Here is a 21725-nt window from a genome sequence, read left to right on the forward strand (position 1 = left end):
AATCCACTATTGTGCAGGCTTTCTGACAATATTTCTATGGAAACTGAATCAAAAGCGCCCTTAATATCCAAGAAAACCGAAGCCAATTGCTCCTTGTCCGCAAAGGCTAGTTGAATATCTGATGAAAGCAACGCTAGACAATCGTTTGTTCCTTTGCCCTTGCGAAAGCCAAATTGTGTACTGGAAAGCATGTTGTTTGATTCGACCCAGTGATCGAGTCGGGATAGGATCATTTTTTCTAACAATTTCCTTAAACATGATAACATAGCGATCGGGCGGTACGAATTATGATCAGACGCTGGTTTCCCAGGCTTTTGAATAGCTATTACTTTGACCTGTCTCCATTCAGGTGGAACAATGTTGTGCTCCATGAATAAGTTGAACAGGTCAAGCAACCGTCTTTTAGCGATATCAGGGAGATTTTTAAGAAGATTGAACTTAATCATATCGCGTCCCGGAGAGGAGTTGTTTGATGAAAGAAGAGCCATAGAAAATTCCAGCATAGTGAATGGACTGTCCAACGCATCGTCTCTCTGGGTTTCCCAGAATGGCGGTTGAGCTGGAACTGAGTCTGGACAGACCTTTTTCGCGAAGTTGAATATCCAACGATTGGAGTATTCGTCACTCTCATTTGAGGATGAGCGGTTTCGCATGTTGCGAGCCACTCTCCAAAGCGTCGTCATTGAAGTTTCTCGTGAGAGGCCATCGATGAAACGTCGCCAATAGCTGCGCTTCTTCGCTTTAATAAGATTCTTCAGTCTTTTTTCGAGCTTCGAGTACTCTAAATAAAGTTCTGAGGTACCATATCTACGAAAAGCTTTAAAGGCATTAGATTTTTCTCGATACAACTGAGTGCATTCATCATCCCAACCAGGTGTGGCTGGTCGTCTTTTGAAGGATGCACTTGGAACTCGTTGCTTTTGGGATTCTAATGCACTTTTATAAATCAATTCTGTTAGGAATCGATACTCATCCAACGGTGGGAGAGTGTTGAATGATTCGATACCAAAGGTTACCGCTGATGCAAATTTTTGCCAATCGATATTCCTAGTGAGGTCAAAAGGAACCTGAATTGACTGTTCTGACCTTTCACAATTAGTTCTGATAGAGGTTATTATGGGCAAGTGATCACTACCATGGGGATCATCGATAACCTTCCACATGCAATCGAATGATAGTGAACTTGATCCCAAAGACAGGTCAAGGCGGCTTTCTTTGCCGTCGGATGAAATACGTGTCACTTCACCTGTGTTCAAAATGTTCAAGTTGAAATCGTCGCATAAGTCATAGAAAATAGCCGCTCTATAATCGTCATAAGATTCGCCCCATCCAGTACCATGTGAGTTCATATCACCCAGTATTAAAACTGGAGATGAGAGCATGGAGACTGCATTCCAAAGATGACGGCGGTTTATTGAAACTCTTGGAGGAATATAAACAGAAGCTACGCAAAGGTCTTTACCCTTTACGCTTATTTGGCAAGCAACGATTTCTATGCCTGGATGAGTCGGGATGGGGATTCTGTAGAATGAGTGGCACTTTTTGATCCCTAAAAGCACACCCCCGTAATTATCATCTCGATCCTGGCGTATAATGTTAAAATCGTAGAAGTTAAGATCATCTTCAGAAGAAAGCCATGTTTCACAGAGTGCAAATATATCACAATCGGAGTTGTGAAGCAAAAACTTAAATGTGTCTAATTTAGGTTTTAGACTATGACAGTTCCACTGTAGCACAGTGATCATATCTTGTTCCTCACTCGATGAATTATCCATCGAAAGATATGATCGAAGCAAGGAGGGGCCACGAAATAGTCAATTCCCTGAGATACTCTTCTATTGCGGGGAGAAAAAGGTCGAGTATGCCTCTGAATGAATCTGAAACTCCGAGGGCATTGCATATGCGATCCACAAGGGCCGTAAAAGTTATCAGTCCTCGCTTGGCCCCGGGGGTTTTCGAGGAAGAGCGAGGGACTTCAGTAGCTTTTTTCTTGCTATCTTGTCTAGAGCTTCTTTTTGAAGTATATTTAATCGGTGGAGGCGGGGGCGGCAGATCTTTGCTGCAACACGGAACGGAAGCATCAAAGACCTGTTTCTTCGGCAATTTCAAATTTGCCCCACCTCCTTTTGAATTAGGCAAACTTTTGAGGGAAGATTTCATTACCTTTCGGCGCAGTCCCGGAGAAGATTGAGACTTTCGTTTACCGGGTGCGTGTACCTCCGAAGAATCTCCCCCATCTGTTTCGTCGTCGTTCGCTTCATCGGAAGACAACTCTTGAAAAGAGTTACCAACTGGGATGGCTGATGAAGACTCTTTTGCGGACGGATTTAAAGATTTTACCATTTCCGCGTATGTCTTCTTGGAGCGCTTCACAATTGAGCGACTCTCATTTCGAATGCGTCTTTTATAAGCCGGGCATTTCTGCAGGTCATGAAGTTCCTCGCGACAGTAGCTACATTTTTCGGCTTCCTGTGTGCAAGCATCTTCCAAGTGAGCTTGGTTGCATTTGCCACAACGGGGCTTGTTGTCGCAATAGCTAGCACTGTGGCCAAGCTGCTTGCAGTTGGTACAATTGAATACCTTCGGCACGTAAAGACGCACTGGGTAAAAAGCACTGTCAATACAAACAAATTTCGGGAGGACGGAACCGGGGAAAGTCACTCGAAACGAGGCTGACGGCGAAAACACTTTCTTATTTCCTTCCATGGAAACTGATTGTAATTGTTTACAATCCAGTATAGCCACATCAGGAATGGACCGGTTCTCAAAGACGCCTTTGCCAGTCTTAATGTCTTCGCATGTTAGACTCGCGTCGATAATTTTCCCTTCCACCTCGACTTCTCGTGCCGGTACATAGACGCAATATTCCACAGTAAAAGCCTCATGCTGAGCAATTTCATTCGCTGCTTTGTAACTAGGTGCAGTTACACGCAGCTTGGATTCTTTCACTTGGTGAATAACGGTCCCATGATATTTACGCGTCAGCTCCCGAGAAATCGAGAGCACGTTCAAAATCTTTTTTTTGCGCCGGAAATAGACAACCCAAGGCCCAGCCGAAGACGGTTGATAGAACCGCGTTCGAGCAACGAGATCTCTAGGAGGCGTATCGCCTCCATCCGATTCATCCATGCGGAAAAAAGCTTAACCGCAACCAAATGAAGAAAAAAAAATAATAATAAAAAAAAACAAAAACAAAAAAAAAAAATATGTGTAAAAAAAATTATTAATCAGTGGACTATTTTGTACACACCTCCCCTAAATGGGTAAATCAAATTCACAAAAAAAAAGAAAAAAGAATTAACCAATCAGTGGGCTATTTTGTACCCAACTCCCCTATACGGGCAAAATTGCACCGGGAGAGAGACAGAGGAGAAGCGAAAAACAACCTTGAACTCAACACTGTTGTTCGGAGATGCGAAAGCAATTCAATAGATAATGTATACTTATCCGTTCTACAGCAGGAGAACGTCCACGCGCCGTAGGTAGTAGACCGACCGGGTCGGCCTTCTGCCTTGTTGTTGTTCGCGGTGCGGGAGAAAAATCAATCACCGATAATTGATGATGGGCGATGATTTTATTGCGGTGGAACGATACTAGTTTCACTAGTTCGCTTCCTTCGCAAAGCGCAATCGTCTAAGCACTCACTTTGCACAAAACTGAAACTTGTTTAACTCACTAATTAAACCAAAAACCCACGCGGGCGGTGGGGAAAAAGGCCTAAATGAACTCTGCAAAAAGTGCCGTACGATGAGACCGGGATCCTGTCGACCGACTCGTTCAAGCGCTAAGCAAGGAATGATCGACATACTTTTTGAAAGCATATTGCAAACATTTTTACAATGCTTCGAATATCTCTTGTCAGTGTGACTATTGTCGGCAACTTTTTTCTCTTCGGCAGCTTCCCCATAAGAATTGCAGGCAAATCTATAAGGCAGCTCAAAATCAGTCACATTTTGAGGCACATTCATTTGAATTGATGACATCTTTGGCGAAATTGTGTTTTCAGTCTCGGAAATCTCGTCAGCGGGAAGCTGACAGAACAAAGAATTATCTGAGTGTTTTAATTGCTGTGTATTGATAAAAAAAAAATACTGTGTAGTGTACAGAGCTACTTGGGCACTTCCATGATTCACTTTTGCATGGGGTTTTTTTCTCGGCCGAGTTGTCTGAAACTTTGCAATACGAAGCGCTTTATTACGATGCATATTGTGGCCAAATATCAGCTCTGATGCTTTCGAAAAACCCCACTGCCGAAGTGAATCAAAAGTGCCAAGAATAGGAACTGGCTCTTTATTTGACGTTTAAAATTTGGTTGTCGATGAGAATCGAATAGCAGTAAATCACCCTATATCAGTCCTGAATAGCATCGAATGAAATCGCAGTAGCTTGGCAAAAATTGCCACCCAAGCTTGGTATCTGATGATATTGGGCTTCGAGGAAGTGTCACTGTATAAGATGCTTGTATTTATTTTTGCAAATTGTCCTACCTCGATTGCATGATAGGGTAGTAGTAAGGTGTCAGACTCTGAATCCAGAGGTCGAGTGTTCGAGATGGGGTGGAATCTTATTTTCTCATCAATTTATTGTGGCATCGTATTTTTGATTAAAAAGTCGAGTTGAGTCGTGCGTATTGCGTAAATAGCCTTTGCTTTGCTTTAAAATTCAAATTTTATTATTTCATCGACATGCGGAAGAGGGTTCAAACGGTCTGAATCAATATGAACAATTTGCCTGATGCGATCCATTTTCATGTTGTTTGAATATTGTAAAAAATCATTCTGAGATACATTTTGAGAGCTCACAATAAAAAAAAGTTAACACGTGTAGTCACAATCCTAATAAAGTTATATTAACATTCATGGCACTAAAATAATACCAAGTGTATTCCTATTTAATGTTCTTGCTTAACATATTTTTCGATTACTTTATTTTAGCACCTATATTACACGATATGTCAAATATTATCCAAAAAAGGCTTTAATATAACAAATTCTACTCTTTGCTGCACAACAAGAAGTATTTGGAGTTATTTGGGTAGCGCTATTCTTCGTACCATAGGCTCCTTTGCAATTCGTAATGTTTGAAAATTGGCAAAATTGTTTTACATAATTAATAGACAGCCCCAAAGGAAATCCTATGTTACATATTTGTGGAAGCCCAATAGCCGTAGCGGTAAACGATCTTTTCGGTTGGATTTTTTTCTCGGCTTCCAAAGGCGTAGAGTATCTTCGTACATGCCGCCAATATAGACATGCAAAAATGATCAAAAGGCAAGGAAATCCCTTAGTTAATAACTGTGTTAGTACTCAAAAGAACACCAAGCTGAGAAGCAGGCTCTGTCATAGTTGGGATGTTACGCCATAAAGAAGAATAAAATACTTGTGATATAAAGTTCAAATTAATCAAATTAAAAAAGCGCTCTTACTGGCCAAGCTCTCTTCTAAAAGCATGGTCCTCAACTCTTCAATGTAGGTCGTACTGTGTACTGTAACATTGCCGAAGACAGTACTGGACTATCTTTTAACGCATGTCTGTTAGGAGACCTGACTGTAGTTACTTCCACTCTCCGGTTTCGCCAACAGCAGCCGGGTGTTGTTTATAACCGTCTTTTACCATGTTCTCATATAACAACTGATATAACCGTGCTGGCTGGCGCGCGTTTCTTGATTGATGTTCAGATTCAACTCAGATTGCCGATTCGGTTCCCGACCACGGCGGGAAAATCGTTTTGTATTAGTTTAAACCTGTGAATCAAATTATCATCAAAAAAGACAAAAACAAACAACAAAGCAATCTCGCTCACAATCGTTTGTTCGGATATAATCAAAAGCAAAATTGTCATGACAATCACAGAGCGCAACATTGTTGCAACCTTTTCAACTCGCGATTAATCAGTTATTTTAAACACAAAACACAAATACTTCCAGAAAAACTGAACGTTTCGATACTGTTTCACTACGTCATATTTTACCATTTTATTTTCATATTTTATTATCATATTATTATATTATATTATATATATATTATAATTTATTCTACTATATAACATGTCACTATAATTGAATTTATCATGTTTTGGGGAGGGAGGGAGCATCAGGGCATCATTGAATTTACAACTGGACAATGAAGTGGAGTGCCAATCGGAGTCAGGAGGAAAAGTGTTAGTCGTTCGCGTCTAGTACATTTGTCTCCAACAGCTGTAAAAGATTTGACGCGCCCTTCTTCTAACAAACCTTTCCGTGGAAAACTCGACAAGTATTGCAAATTCTAATACTCCATCTGTTGGATCATATGGCTGGAAGGAGATTCTCTATTTCCCGCGGGTTTCGCGTAAGTGTTTCTACTTACGGGTCCGCCACCCCCCTTTTGGCCCTTCATACAGCGATATGTTGAATGCAGATTGGTAATAAAATTTGACCTTACTGTTGAGTGGAGCCGCATGCAGAGCAAGACTCAAGCAAGGATTGGTGGCTACCTACATACATACATACATACATACAAAACACAAAAATAAATAAATAAATAAATTTGAATTATAGATGCTGTTCGATAATGTGTCAACTTACACGGAGAAAGTTCTCGAAAATTGCAATTCGAAGTCCAGAAAATCGCTGCGAACGTGGTAATCGGTCATTGTCATACTCTGTTCAAGTGGTGATGAACTGATGTTGCGGAATGAAATTGTTGCAACAAGAATAGGAAATGACAATGTCTTTGTTGCTGTGTGTTGGATTTCACTGATTTAAACTCATTCCGCAGCCATAAAAGTCATGACGCAGCCAACCTGTTCTCATGCATCTCGAACTCGGCGCGGACACAAGAGTATTTTTCCGTTCTCTTTCGCTTCTTTCCATGTTCTTTGCCATAAAATGCCTTGTATTGTCGACCATTACAATTTCTGTAAATGCAAGGATCTAATACAATTATTGTATTAGAATCATGCAGAATTGTATTGAAATCGTACAGGCTCCGGTTGTGTGTAGGTGGCGCTAATAACATGAAACCTTCAATCTTCACTACCTCAAGATCCTTATCAGCTAGAAGGTTGGTGTCTTTTTGCAAAGATATTCAGCAGATTGAGGGCTATGTGGAAGTGAACAATCTTGTTGAGAATTTATCCTCAAGATGACGCTACCAACAAATTTTCTTCAGTTGTCTGTTTCTTAAGAACCTTATCAGCTAGAAGGTTGGTGTCTGCGGAAAAGCTGTTCAGCAGATCAAGGGCTAAGAGTGGTGTAGTAGAAACGCGGCCCATATAATGGACAAGGAAAAGTGAGTTCGATTCTCACCGAGAAGACGTGCAACATTTTCGCAAATTCAGATCAATTTGTCGATTTAAACCAATGGCTAGGTAATGTTTAGTATTCGGTAGTTGTTAACCTTTTAGCAGATAATTTATTTATTTATGTATTTATTTTTACAAAAAAAGTGGAAAAAGCGTGATATGTAACTAAAAAACATACGATTTAAGAAAATTTGTTACTAGACCTCCTTGATATTAAGTATCTTGAGATACAGACAATTGAAAAATATGTATCATTAGCGCCACCTAGCGGATGAATTCTCAATCACATTTTTCTTCGCCAGATAGCCTTCGATCTGCTGAATATCCTTCACCTCCAGATAGCCCTTTATACGCAGAATAACTCAGTCGAAGAAACCAACCTTCTAGCTGATTTGGATGTTAAGATATCCGTTTGAGGTGAATTTTGGACTCCTTGTGTCCACGATTTTTCCGTTACCTAAAAAAGGGGGAGGGGTCAGGGGGATATCTTACTCAAGGATTGTAAGATCAATTAACCGCATTTACTTTAAAATTTATTTTCAAATAATTGATCTACTGGTCTCCACATGGTGGCCATTCGAAAATTCAAGGTTCATCGCGGGCTTTTGATCTTCTATTACCCAACCTCACCTTTTAACGGAATACACTTTGGAATTTGGTGTATTTTTCATAACTTGGAAATCAAAACGATTTTGTTTTTGGCTTAGAACGCATATAATGAAAGTATTTGATGACTTTTGAAATTTTTGTTTTTTGAATAATGTTTGAAAAATTGTGTTTTTTGTATAACCTATAAATGCCTAGGGTTCATTCAATGTATAATACAAAAAAAATGTACCTCTTATATTTTTCTACAATAAACGTATCACAGAAGATGAGCTTGAAGGTATAAAAATAATTTCAAACCTGTTTTTTTTCCGTTAGTTACACGATAAACAAAATATGCTCCAGAAACAATATAAAAAAAAAATTTCAATATAACCTTAAAAACTAAAATTTCTATGATTGACTAGAATAAATGATCAGAAAAGGCTTCAAGAAAAAATGAAAGAGAATACAGATGTTTTAAAATAAAAATTATTCAAATAGAAAACTAAAATTCATATGTATATACGAATAATAATCAATAATTGTCCAAACATTCTACATAGCGAAAAATGATATTTATAGCGAAAAAAAAAAAATTGAGTATAAGAAGGTTAAGGGTTAGCAACATATTACATTTCATTAGACGTAGCAGTTCATAATTTTATAGATGCAAGGAATAAATCTAATTATAAGAGAAAAACGCTTTTATTAACAACCTTAATATATAACGAATCGTGGCAATAGAAGATGGCGAAGATTGGAATTGCTTTACGAATTGTTCCACAAGTGTTGTTTGGCATTTAAGTCGTGGCAAAAAGTTGAATTATTGTGAGTAAATTTCCGCAAGAGAGATCGCAGTGCGCGCGAACGGGTGTGTTGAAAAAGGATCTGTCACGTTTTCATCATCTCCGCAAATTATTAGATTTGCAAGCTGATTAAAGTAGCTGACAGCTGCTCAATCAAGCATGGATGATCAATTTGGTGAGTTCGTTTCATGCTTTTATTTTAAATGTACAATATCTTTTGAAACGTATTTTTATCATGATAGCGGTGGGAATATTACTTTAATGAATTGATTAAACAAAATATGAACAGTTCGTAACTGTGAGTGTCTACATAGACTGTTGTACATTAACATTGAAAACCTCATACCGATCCTTTTACCTGATTGTTATCATTACAAAAAATTGCCTTTGAATGGTTCGATGCTAAAAGTGTCAACTTACCGTATGTTCACGTTGCCTTTAGAGTACTGATTGGCTCTGCGACATGCCGATCTTTTTAGCCAAATCACGGCTTGAGACGTTGGGATTTGCTTTAATCATGCTTTAATTCACCTTTTCCTCCGTCTTTTTGTTCTCCGGTCCTGGTTTTCTTCCAGCTCCTTTGCCGTGGTCCAACGTTAACCGCTCCTGGAACCGCTTCAACACTCTGAAGACGGTTGAATGGTGAATGTTCAACCTTTTTCCCAACGGCCGGTGCGACAGGTCAGGATATTCCAGGTGTTTGAAAAGAATTTGTTCTCCTGACTCGCGTTGGTTCACCTCCATTTTCGTTGAATCGAAAACACAACTTCGAGTTTGACAGCATCTAAACAATACACATCAATAAGAAAGTGTGCAAAATTTGGTTGATTTTTACCCAATGGTAGAAAAGTTATGCCCTGTTGAATGTGTCGCAATAATTTCATGTTCGCTCTCTAGATGATTTTTTAAATTAAAGTTGCATGGATCGCTTCACTTACCTAGGTGAATCCTGATCATGCGGCTTTAATCCCTCCCCACTAACGAAACTCCTTCTCATGACAACCATGGAGATGCAGAGGTGATCACGGTCTCTAGTAACAATGGGGGTCATACTAACATTCCTTCCCCGATGACCGTTAGATCGTGGCCGACGCCGTTATTGATTTTTTTAATGTTTGGAGTTCTCGAAAGCGTTCATTGAGGATGGAAAGCCCAAGCTATATGTCTTGGTTTCATGTGCAACTTCGATCACTATGATCAATAACGAAGTAGCAACTATGAATTGTACGGTCATCAATGCTTATGCTTATTGTGAGTCAATTTCCGCAAGTCAAATGAACTTGTTGCACAGTTCATTGAAAAGGCATATTTGCCGCTATGAAAATTTATTTATCAATCAGTGTTTTAATAAAAACACCCAAAGCTTCGAAAACTTTGGTTTCAAATGACAACAAAGTTGATGTTTTATACGCCTATGAATTATGATAGCAACTTCATCGCCTGCTCCATCCAGTCGAACATTACCAATTTAGATCTCATGAGTTTGGATCCAAGTTTCAGTAATAACTGCTACTTGCATGTTAAAAAATTGAACAGCTCGTCCACTTCACCATTCAAAAAACGAGCATTCCAATTAATAATTTTCAAAAAAATATTTGGATCCATTAGAGATTATAATTTACTTGTTAATTTTACAGCAACTTGAATCGCGTTAAAAGCCGTGCAAAAATATCCTGCTTAACATTTAGTGTACATGAAAAGTTCAATTAAAAAAAACCTTTATTATTGTTTGGCCCTTAGCTCTATACTATAAGGAATTTAGGTCAATATTACTGCAAAATTATGATACCTACCAGATAAATCAAAGAGTGTTTTTCTCACCCACCCAATGCCAACTATTAAGCTCTGCGTGCACTCGCTGAAATGCACAAGAACATGAAAAAACAATCTCCGCTCGGAAACACAACTTATAAAAAAAGAGCCACCACTGATAATTAATCTTAAATGGTCTCCAATTAAATTGATTACTTGTGGCAGCCAACGAGATAGAATCTGATAGCTTCAACCCTACAAGTGATAATTGCTGGAACCGTGGAACATAGGAAAAAAAATCCCTTCCAGCTTTCAGTAACAACGCCTTTCATTCTCCATTCGTCATTTGCTGTCAGCAAATACCTCCGCGCAAAAAAGTCATTTGTCAACTCATTCCATTACATTCCATTATTTGCAGAAGACAGGAGTGCCCTGAAACATGAGTCAAACGGCTGCCATCACGAGCCAACTGGCTGCCACAAAGATAGCAGATGCCACCCTTAAGGACTCGGAAAACAAGCCAGAGGCGGTGAAAAACTCCACCGAAATGATGACTAACGGTGCCACCTCTGAACAAGAGCAGGAATTCGCCGATCCTTTTTGCAATGCCGATAATCCTCAGATAATTACCTTTCAAGATGTTACTTCGGCAGCCTTCAAAATAAAGAAGGGAATCGAGTACACGCCTTGTCCGGTAAGAAAAGATGACAGCTTTTTCTTCATTAATGGCTCCGCTCCTTGTCAAAAGTTGTCGAAAGATTCTCAAGCACCTTGATAAATGGAGCACTAATCATCACTAATTGGCATTTTTATTGATATCCTCTCTTTTTCTGTTTTAATTCACTAGAAATCGCACCTGTCCGAGATGGTCGATATGGACATTTATCTGAAGAAGGAGTTCCTGCAGTTCACCGGTAGCTTTAAAGAACGTGGAGCTCGATACGCTCTAATAATGCTGTCCGAAGAGCAGAAGAAGAGGGGAGTTATTTCTGCTTCGTTGGGAAATCATGCTCAGGTAGGAACCCACACGGCCGCCAATGCGGTATTTATTTAGGTCGGGGCAAAGGTTATGGCAAAGGAGAGTGCACGCTGTTGGAAATAACATTTTGATGGAAGGCCGGATTGATGATGGGAAATATTTTTTTCATTCACACAGTGCAACACACGAAATAGAAACAAAGTTCTGACTTCAGTCCATGTTTGGATTTTGATAGTTTAGTTTGAAATATGTAATTATGCCGTTTTCAATTTTTCAGTTTCATTATTCTTTACGGCTATATCTCATACATGGATGTTTCTCAATTCAACATTCGGACAAAATCTCGAAAACTTTTTCAAACAGACTCAAGTCAGCAAAGTAAACAAACTTATTTTATTAATCCTACGTGTTTCGCAGACAAAGTTCTACACAGTTTCGCTATAAACCAGCTTGAGTTTTCACTTTTAGAACGTTTCATTTCAGGATTTACACAATGGTGTAAAATTATCCACTTTCGCAACCTAACCATTAGTTTCACCGCTCCGTTGTTGCCCATAAAAGCATAACTGTCCCGTATGGAATAAGTAGGCATTGAAAAAATAGAGTTCAAACGTTGAAGTATGTCTTCTCATACAAATGTTCATAATTTTCTAGTAAATTTCTGCAAGCCATATTCATTTCGCCATACTGCACAGATAACTCATTTTGCTTCTAGTCATCTTAGAAAAACATAAACATGAACACAATTCGCGTTTTGCAGTTGCAATTTGGGGTGAAAGTTCATATAAAGACTGTTATGCCTTTATTATTCAATATGGGACTGTAGCAATATCATTAAATACATGTAGAAATACATTAAACGAATGCAAAATTCGTTAATCCTAAATTTGTCGACCTAGAAAATGTTGCACTGTGTTATGAATAACTTTATTCTAAGCGAGGGTTCATGAGTTGGAAATGCCAACGATTCTTTTAGGTTTGCTGCTCTGCCTATATCCATTTCCCGAAATTATTGGAAAAAGCAAAAGAGCAAAACCTCATATCCATCGTAGATGCATTGAACTAAAATCAAAAATGAAATCCGAGATATGCGATTCCGTTGGATTGGCTGAACATTTCATTCGTCAGCATTACGAGCAGTATACAGCTCCCCGAATGGACGCAGGAAATTTGTTTATTGGAAATACGTGAGTGGATATATTTATTCCTTGCTTTAATTCCTTACCAAAATTTTAGTTTTCATTCCGAATTTCGTTTTCCAATCTATATTTGATCTGTGCACGCGTTACCGTTCATAAATCAAAACACTTTGATGATTGACTCACTGGAAGATGGTGAAACCTGAATGGAGGACTACTAGAGTACAATGAGAGCAATCATCTATATTAAAGCTGACAGCAATTAAGAGTATTCTAAGTAACATACAATATTCGAACACTTTTTGGTTGACGCTATCTGGTTAGCAATCTTTAACTACCAACAAGTGGAAAAATGCCAAGGTTGCAACAATTCTAAAACACGAAAAACATCCTACCGAAGCTTCTAGCTAATGCTTATCAAACTCAACTTATAATATTCCAACATAAACCAAAAGCTCTTTATTTGAAACCTTCAATTAGACATGTTGTAACAATGAGAGATAATCCAATAAATTGAACTTGAAATAGACAAGGACATTAATTTGTTTAGAGAACCTTGTCCAGTATGCCCAACACAACTTTAACGACCTCCCTATCTAATTATCCTCGGGCTCTGAGGAATTTGCATATATTTCATCAAATAATTCCGTATTCCGGACGGTGCCACACAACAAGGTTGGTATCTAGGCCTGCACAACACCCATATCGATTACTCCCGTCGATAATACTTCGAGACCGACGATAAGTAGTGGACATTAGCCCACACATTATCTTGATAATATTACTACTCATGTCTGGCCTGCCGAAATCCCCTTTATCGCATTTTTGTTGCCAACATAGCAAGGTCTTAACCAAATTAATCAGAGCCGATTTGTCGGTCATACATAAGCTTTCTCGGGAAATTAAAGCTCTCAAAAGTCAAGCACCACACCTAATTGATATAGTTGGCTGCACATAATTTGATAGTGTTTGAAATTTTGCAGAAGCACTTTAAGCTTCGCTTCCTATACTTTGCTATGTAGAAAAATCAGTGCCTTACACATTGTGTCAATATTGATACTTACCATTGTGGTAGCGAATAGTCGTCAGGCTTATTATCATCAATGCACCTCCTAGTGGCAAAATTTGAAATTTGTTGGACAAGCAGCACACAATGAGAATGACTTTTGATAGATCCATATTCAAAATAGCAATTTTCTTTTCGTTTTTCAATTTCAGGGTCTAAGTTATCATGGTTGGAAGTTGGGTATTCCTGTGACCGTCGTGATGCCTTCCAAGGCTTCCCTAATGAAAATTCAAAAGTGTCGCAACTATCAGGCCACAGTCATTGTGAAGGTAAGTTATTAAGTAAGTAAGATTGGCAATAGGACATTCCGCTGATGCTGTAGATCTTTGGGTACATATCCTATTCAGAGGATTGATGTCCTCGACAAAGTGATTTGGAATAATGTGTGGGTATATTTGTACACCTGGCTATCACCAAACCTTTTGGTATTTGATTCAGAAGAAATCCAGAAAATCTCGCAATTAGCAGGTAATTAGAAAATACAATTTAAACCGTCTTCAGAAACTCGCCTCAAGTAGCACATAAGTTATTATAATTGAGGTAGATTAACTATTATATCCATAAATTATGTGTTCATTTGAGGAAGGTGTGGGAACAAGAAATAGACCAGGTTCATATAACTTTTAAAATTTGTATATGGACAAAAGTCTACGAAGGATGTTTTTATACCTTGATGATAACATGAGTGTTTCTAGAGGCACAAGTATCATTCAGTGGATTATCACTCAATTCGCCTATTGCCACAAGTTCGCCTAGCCCACAAATTAATTTTTTATTCGATACGAAAATATTGAAAAGTTCTCGCTTAGTGGGCTACTAATGTATAAGAAACAGCAGCGCTACTGGTGTGAAGTGCCATAATTGGTGTGATGCAGTAAGCAGACACCGTTGATAGCCACATATAGTACCATATCGCCACCGGAATGCAACACAGCGAACTGGTGAAACTATTCTGAGTTGGCTAGAAGGATGGATAGAAGACGGATTAGTTTAGATAGGATGAATAAAACTCCAAACGAAATGCAACTGGCCTGCCATCATTCATGCGCTTGAATGGTTATTATGACTTTCCTGCTCTGATTTGTTTGCTTCTTGGTTTGGGAGTGTCTTTGAGACATCCTTTCCATATTATTAGATCCAGAAACAGAACCACATTTGCACACTACTGACGTTATCGAATATCAAAAACTTAACCTTAGGATAGCAATGCATCTTCCACCACCAAAATTTAGGAGACTGATGGATATGTCGCTTGGTCTGATGTTTCCAATTGGTGCACAGGGGTGGTTAATGGTTAACACAGCATAGTGGGCAAATCTTGATTAGAAATTTTGATATCTCGGATGCATAACAAATACAAATAGCACATAGACGGGATTGGTGGTCTAATGGCTACCACTTCTGTATCATAAGCAGACAGTCATGAGTTCAATCCCAGGCCCGTCCCTTTCCTCGTCCTTTGTAGCTATATCTTCCACTGATTCTATCTTCCACTCTTAATCTATCACAGTTGATCTATTCGTTCATAGCCAGATACGGACAAAAGAAAAGTTTCCCTACGCTACCACGCATAATGACGTGGCAAGCGCAATTGTTGCCTTAAAAAATAGAAAATTACCAACACTTATACACTAAGGGTGTCTGTTAGTCCCACAGTCATCTGGTTGATTACTTGTGCAGCTGATCTAGCGATACTGGAAAAGCGATTACGGATGCCCAATCAAGCTCATGATCAAGAAGCATTTCTGATAGAATTCTGATACAAAAACAAACGGAAAAAAAGATTCCCAGAGGTTTCTTGAAAGGATTAAAAAATAGGATTTGATGGACAAGAAAAAAGTTATGATAGATTTCAAAAGAAATCCCGAAATTCAAATAGTTTCCAATTTGAAAATAAAATTTAAAAGAAGGAATTCCAAATAGATTTCGAAGAAATTCCAAACACATTCCGATGGTGTTGCAAAGAGAATCTGAAGTGGAAACACTGGGAAAGTTCCTAAAAAATGTTTAGATAATTATTGACAAACCAGGAGAGATACCCGTAGAAACATTTGGATGAATTTTCTTAAGAATCTGTGAAGGATTTGACTGGGTAATTCTTCGAGGTATAGCTGGGAGAATATTTGGAGAAATCCTAGCGGGAATACCTGAAAGGAAACCCTAGAAGAATCATTGTAGGGATGATCAAAGAAAAAATCTGATGTGATCCTGAATTCAGAATGAATCTAGAAAAGTTCTAGTTGGAGGAGATATGTCTCAAAAATGTCATTGGAAAACTTTCTGGAAAGTAATAGAAGAAATCCCAGTAAAACTCGTGTGACCACTGGTTTTTCGGATCATTGAACACTCAATTTCTTCTCCTGCACAATTCGATTTATTTTGCCACTTTCTAGTCTAGTCAATGATATTAATTCTACAATCTCTACACACTAAAGCACTACGCCTAGGCTAAGCTCCACCGTTGGGGGGGTTCGTTAATGAGGAAAGTTTAGATGTTCACACTAAAAGTCGTCACAATTCACTAGCTTTCCGCCCTTAGAATCGTTCTTAAGGAATCGACGATTCCCTCGATTCTGATCGCGTATGTGGGTGGTTCCACCGATTTCCCGAAATATACTTTATCCACCTTATATCACTATCAAACACTCTCCACCCGAAATGACCCGCTCGTCAATTTGGCAGAAAATGTCCACTGAACTTTGAACGAAAATGTCGAAAACGAAAAGTAGGTTTAACCCGAACGCCACACCTCCTGTAACGGACCGTCAGAACTGGGGACCTCACCGCCAGCGATCGGGGCGTTTTATCGCGCTCCCGCGGGGAACTCAATCTCCCAATCTGAAAATAAAGAGAGAAAAGAGAAAAGCCAAAACGAGCGTCGCTCTGGCTCGGTTAGTGCAGCCATGTGACCGAGACCTTGTTGGGGCGTTCAGTCAGCGCTGTCGGGTGACACACAAACAAAATTAAAACAAAAACATTCTCCGGCATTGGAGCACGTTAACGAGCAACAAGCAGTAAGGTTCTTCTCTTCTGCTTACATCGCTTGTTTCTAGTTAACCTAGTGAAAACCCACATCTGATGTAATCCACTAACTTGCGTGGAACGTCATCGAAAAATAAAAGGGTTCTTTCTTAGATCAATGGTGATCATTGATCTTTCGAATTATTCAATACGGGGAGGGAAATGCTTCCTTCGGTCAACAGGACCGCTACAAGGATTTCTTTCTCAGTTAATCTGTATGCGTTCAGTGAAGTTAAAAGTGGCTTATGGCAGCTCAGTCAAGGATGAAGGATCAGTTAGTTAGCTCGTATCATGATTTTATTTCAAATCTGTACAATATGTATGTGGTTGGTAAATGGCTAGTCATGGCGTACCATTGGTACCTCGCGGACATGAAGGAATTAAAAAGACCCCTCTGTGCGGTCCTTAGTCTCTTGCCCAACAACTCCTATCCATACCTCCTCGCGGTACTGTCCGGGGCCGAGTAAACTTAGGGAAGATCAGGTAACCAACCCCGGTGGGAGCTTTGGTTGTATGCTGAAAGGGGGTGGTTGCTTCTGCAAACATGGAGCGTCTGTACTCTATGTTAGGAGCGGCACACAACAGCGTCTGTTCTCCATGTCAGGGGTGGCTGATCATCGTCCGAGTGCCAGTGAAGGGTTTAGCTCCTTCACTGGCACTCGGACGATGATCAGCCACCCCTGACATGGAGAACAGACGCTGTTGTGTGCGCACTATGACCCTCTGAACATTTAGGGGGAATGGTCCTCCGGCAATCTAGGGGTTGGTGTCAGGCCCTGCAAGCCAGCCGTAAAAAAATCAGGCAACGAATAATCAACGAGAGAATACGAACCGGGACAATCGGCGAAGACCACAGCGACGTAAAGGGACTAGCGATTGGAAGCTCGGTACGTGGAACTGTAAATCTCTCAACTTCATCGGGTATGCGTGTGCATACTCGCCGATGTGCTGAAAGACCGCGAATTCGGCCTCATAGCGTTGTGGAAGTGTGTTGGAAGGGATTAATAGTTGTAAAATTTAGAGGTAACCAGAGGTAGATGGTACCAGAGCTGTGGCAAAACACACGAGAACAGCTTTTATAGTGATGGGTGGTATGCAGAGGCACGTGATCGGGTGGTGGAATATCAATGAAAGAATGTGCAAGTTGAGGCTCAAAGGCCGGTTCTTCAAATTCAGCACCATAAACGTGCGCAGCCCTCACTTCGGAAGCACTGGTGATGATGAAGACGGTTTTTACGTGCAGCTAGAATGCGAGTGCGACAGCTGCCCAAGCCACGACGTCAAAATCATCGTAGGAGATCTAAACGCTCAGGTTGGCCAGGAGGAGGAGTTCAGACCGACTATTGAAAAGTTCAGCGCCTACCGGCTGTACCGTCCGTTTCGGTATGACCTAGAGTGGCTCTTACAACCGGATGTCGCAACTGCATACACGCAGCACCTCGAGGCTGCATTGACAGATGAGGTTGAGCTGGATGACTGCTGGAGAACAATGAAAGCAGTCATCAACAGTGCAGCTGAGAGCAACGTCGGGTACGTGTTACGGAGTCCAAGGAACGATTGGTTCGACGAGGAATGTAGGCAGATTATGGAGAAGAAGAATGCAGCGCAGGCGGTCATGCTGCATCGAGGGATTCGACAGAACGTGGAACGTTATAGACGGAAACGGCAACAACAGACCCGCCCCTTTCGAGAGAAATACGCAGCCTAAAGCAGAAGAAGTGCGAGGAGATGGAACAGCTATGCCTGTCTCAAGAAACACATAAGTTCTATCAGCAGCTCTACGCATCCTTCAACGGCTTCGTGCCGCGAGCCGAGATGTGCAGGGAGAAGGATGGGAGCATTTTGATGGACGAGCGTGAGGTGATCGGAAGGTGGAAGCACCACTAAGACGAGCCCCTGAATGGCGCTGCGAGCACAGGCAATGAGGAACGGGACAACGTAGAAAATGACTTCGTCAGTACTGCTAGCGATGGAAGCCAACCAGCTCCCACTTTGAGGGAGGTTAAGAATGTCATTCATCAGCTCAAGAACAATAAAGCTGTTGGTAAGAATGGTATCGGAGCTGAACTCATTATGAATGGCCTAAAGAGGATGGGCATTTTTCTGCATCTGTTGTAAACAGAGCAGCTACCGGAAGGGTAGAAGAAAGGGGTAATATGCCTAATTTTCAAGAAAGGCGAGAAGTTAGATAGTGAAAACTTTCGAGCGATTACCATTCTAAATGCGACTCACAAAGTATTATCCCAGATCATCTTCCGTCGTCTGTCACCTGTAGTAAACGAGTTCGTAGGAAGTTATCAAGCCGGCTTCGTTGACGGCTGATCGACAAAGTACTAGATCTTTACTGTATGGCAAATCTTCCAATAATGTTATGAAAACCTAGTACCAACGCATCAACTTTTCATCGATTTCAAGGCGGCATTCGATAGTATCGATCTTCTATGGCCTCCACAAGAAACTGCTATCAAAAAATATTCACACCCGCACCAAATGTACCATGAACAAAACGCTCATAAGGCCGGGCTCCCCAACTCTACGACGAATCTAGTATCCAGAAGGCCAAAGGCATGGTGAATGGCTGGGCATGGCGTACCATTGGTACCTCGCGTACTTACAGAAATAAAATAGACCCCATTGTGTGGCCGGGGTACGAGTAACCTTAGGGAAGATCGGGTATCCAAACCCAGTGGGAGCTTTAGTCGTATGCTGACAGGGAAGGGGGAGTTTGCAAACCGTCTGTACTCCATGTTAGGGGCGGCTCACCACACAGCGTTTGTTCCCCATGTCAGGGGCGGCTGATTATCGTCTGAGTACCAGAGAAGGACTATAAGCTAAACAGCGCACTATGGCCCTCCGGAAATCTTGGGGATTGGTGTCAGGCCTTGCAAGCCAACCGTAAAAATGCACCAGTACAGGAACGTCAACGAGAGAATACGGACCAGAACAATCTGCAATGACTCCAGCGACGAAAATGGACTAACGATTGGAAGCTCGGTACGTGCAACTGCAAATCTCTCAACTTCTTCGGAAGCACACGCATACTCTCCGATGTATTGAAGATTCAAGGTTTCGACATCGTAGCGCTGCACTAGGTGTGCTGGACAGGTTCGATGGTGCGAACGTTTAGAGGTAATCATACCATCTACCGGCTGACGAACGAGAACAGCCTACTACTGATAGATTTTGCAGCCTCCAAGAACATGGCCATTCGCAGGACCTACTTCCAGCATAGCCTTCCATACCGATACACCTGGAGATCACCACAGTAGACAGAATCACAAATCGACAAAGTTCTGATTGGTGGACGGCACTTCTCCGACATTATCGACGTCAGGACCTATCGTGATGCTAACATCGACTCTGACCACTATCTGGTGATGGTTAAACTCCGCTTCATACTCTTCGTCGTTAACAACGTACGGTATCGACTGCCGCGCCGGTATGACCTTGACATTATGTCGCAACTGCATACGCGCAGCATATCTAGGCTGCATTACCGGAAGAGGGTGAGCTGAATGAAGCCCCTCTTCAGGATTGCTGGAGAACAATGAAAGCAGTCATCAACAATACAGCTGAGACGTCCGTGTGTACCCACGTCGGGTACGTGGGACGGAGTCGACGGAACGATTGGTTCGACGAGGAATGTAGGTAGATTCTGGAGGAGAAGAATGCAGCGCGGGTGGTCATGCTGCAGCAAGAGACCCGGCAGAACGTGGAACGTTATAGACGGAAACAGTAACAGCAGACCGTATGGCAGATACTATGATACTCTATGCCCAGGAATTCAAGGAATTTCCATTATGAAAAGATCCTGGACCGACCGTGAATCGAACCCAGACACCTCCAGCATGACTTTGCTTGGTAGTTGCGGATTCTAACCACTCGGCTAAGGAAGGCTTCTTTTTTGGATTCTGAAGAGATTCAAACATGATTTTGAAGAAATTTCATTGAATTCGAAGGAATTTCATAATAATTTCGAAGAAATTTCAAAAGTGTTTTAGGATTCCAATGATAATTCAAATGGTTTTCAAAACAATTTCGAAGAGATTTCAAAGCGAATTTGAAAGATGTTTAGAATTATAAAAGGATTCCGTTTTGTAGGACACTTTTTTGTATTTTAAAGCTAACCAAAGATGAAATTCCAATAAATAGAGCATGACTCAGTCAAAGCATGGAAAAAAAATATTGCACTTACCAGGTGTGCAGCAAGAATTATCTCTCAGATCATGTAGGAACTATTAAATGCTGCCACGTCCACACCACCGGTGATTATCTGACAGAATCTCGTGATTTATTGTTACGCTTGAATGGAAGAACAACCAAAAACAGATTATCGTGATATCATGGAAGATGAAACTCATTATCGTTTGTTTATTATGATCAGCTGCCGAGACTTAAGGTTGAATCGAAATGATTGTATCCATTAACAATGGCAATTTCGTTTTTGTTCGAATCCTATCAGGAGGGCTTTTGTGCGAAAAAGGAAAGGCTAGGTGAGTATTACATTCGTTTGTTTTACCCATGGGCGTGACTAGCAGGAAGCGGGCGACAGCCCCCTGCTAGACAGCGAAAAAAATGCTGCAAATGTTATATCTTTGAATTTGTGAAAAGATGTCTCTAGTATTCATTATTCTAATAAAATGCATTATACGATTCTCACAATACAATCAAAAACAGGTTTCTGCCAAACATCTTAGGGTTCATTCAACGCCAAATTTTCCAATTTTAGACTCCCTCTCTCCCCCCACGTTATAGCTTTGGTATGGAAAATTTTAAATTTGTGTATAGATCGTAACGCTATGTAAGGAGTGTTTCGAAAAGTAGTCGCAAACATTTAAAACGGTATATCTCAGAGCATAGTTCATCTTTTTGAAAGCGTTTTTCACGCAAATCTTCATCATGTCATCAAAAATTGAAGCAGCTAAAAATATTGAATAATATGCAGTCTTAATATAAATACAACAAGGTTTATAAAGCATGAAAAATAAAATCTTGCACAAAATTCCATTTTTGAAGTGTCTTCTGAAGATTCGATGATTTGTATTGACCAAAATGTATATCAAACAAAATGGGATGAAAAGCTTATTCT

The 21725-nt window shown here is 40.4% G+C and overlaps 1 protein-coding gene across 4 annotated transcripts in view; it reads left to right on the top strand.

The window, feature by feature from the left end:
* Positions 1–21725, top strand: part of LOC5578555 (L-threonine dehydratase catabolic TdcB) — a 78163-nt gene that overhangs the window by 12414 nt on the left and 44024 nt on the right. For 3 of the 4 annotated variants that reach the window (XM_021851903.1, XM_021851904.1, XM_021851902.1), the window contains exons 2-4: positions 10850–11125; positions 11279–11446; positions 13768–13884. In XM_021851903.1, the coding sequence (XP_021707595.1) occupies positions 10871–11125; positions 11279–11446; positions 13768–13884 (540 nt within the window). In that variant the 5' untranslated portion in view covers positions 10850–10870. The remainder of the gene's footprint in view (positions 1–10849; positions 11126–11278; positions 11447–13767; positions 13885–21725) is intronic. The other variant, XM_001663897.2, reaches the window with a different exon arrangement.

This window comes from Aedes aegypti, chromosome 3, assembly GCF_002204515.2.
Source record: "Aedes aegypti strain LVP_AGWG chromosome 3, AaegL5.0 Primary Assembly, whole genome shotgun sequence".
In the NCBI taxonomy this organism is placed as follows: Eukaryota; Metazoa; Arthropoda; class Insecta; order Diptera; family Culicidae; genus Aedes; species Aedes aegypti.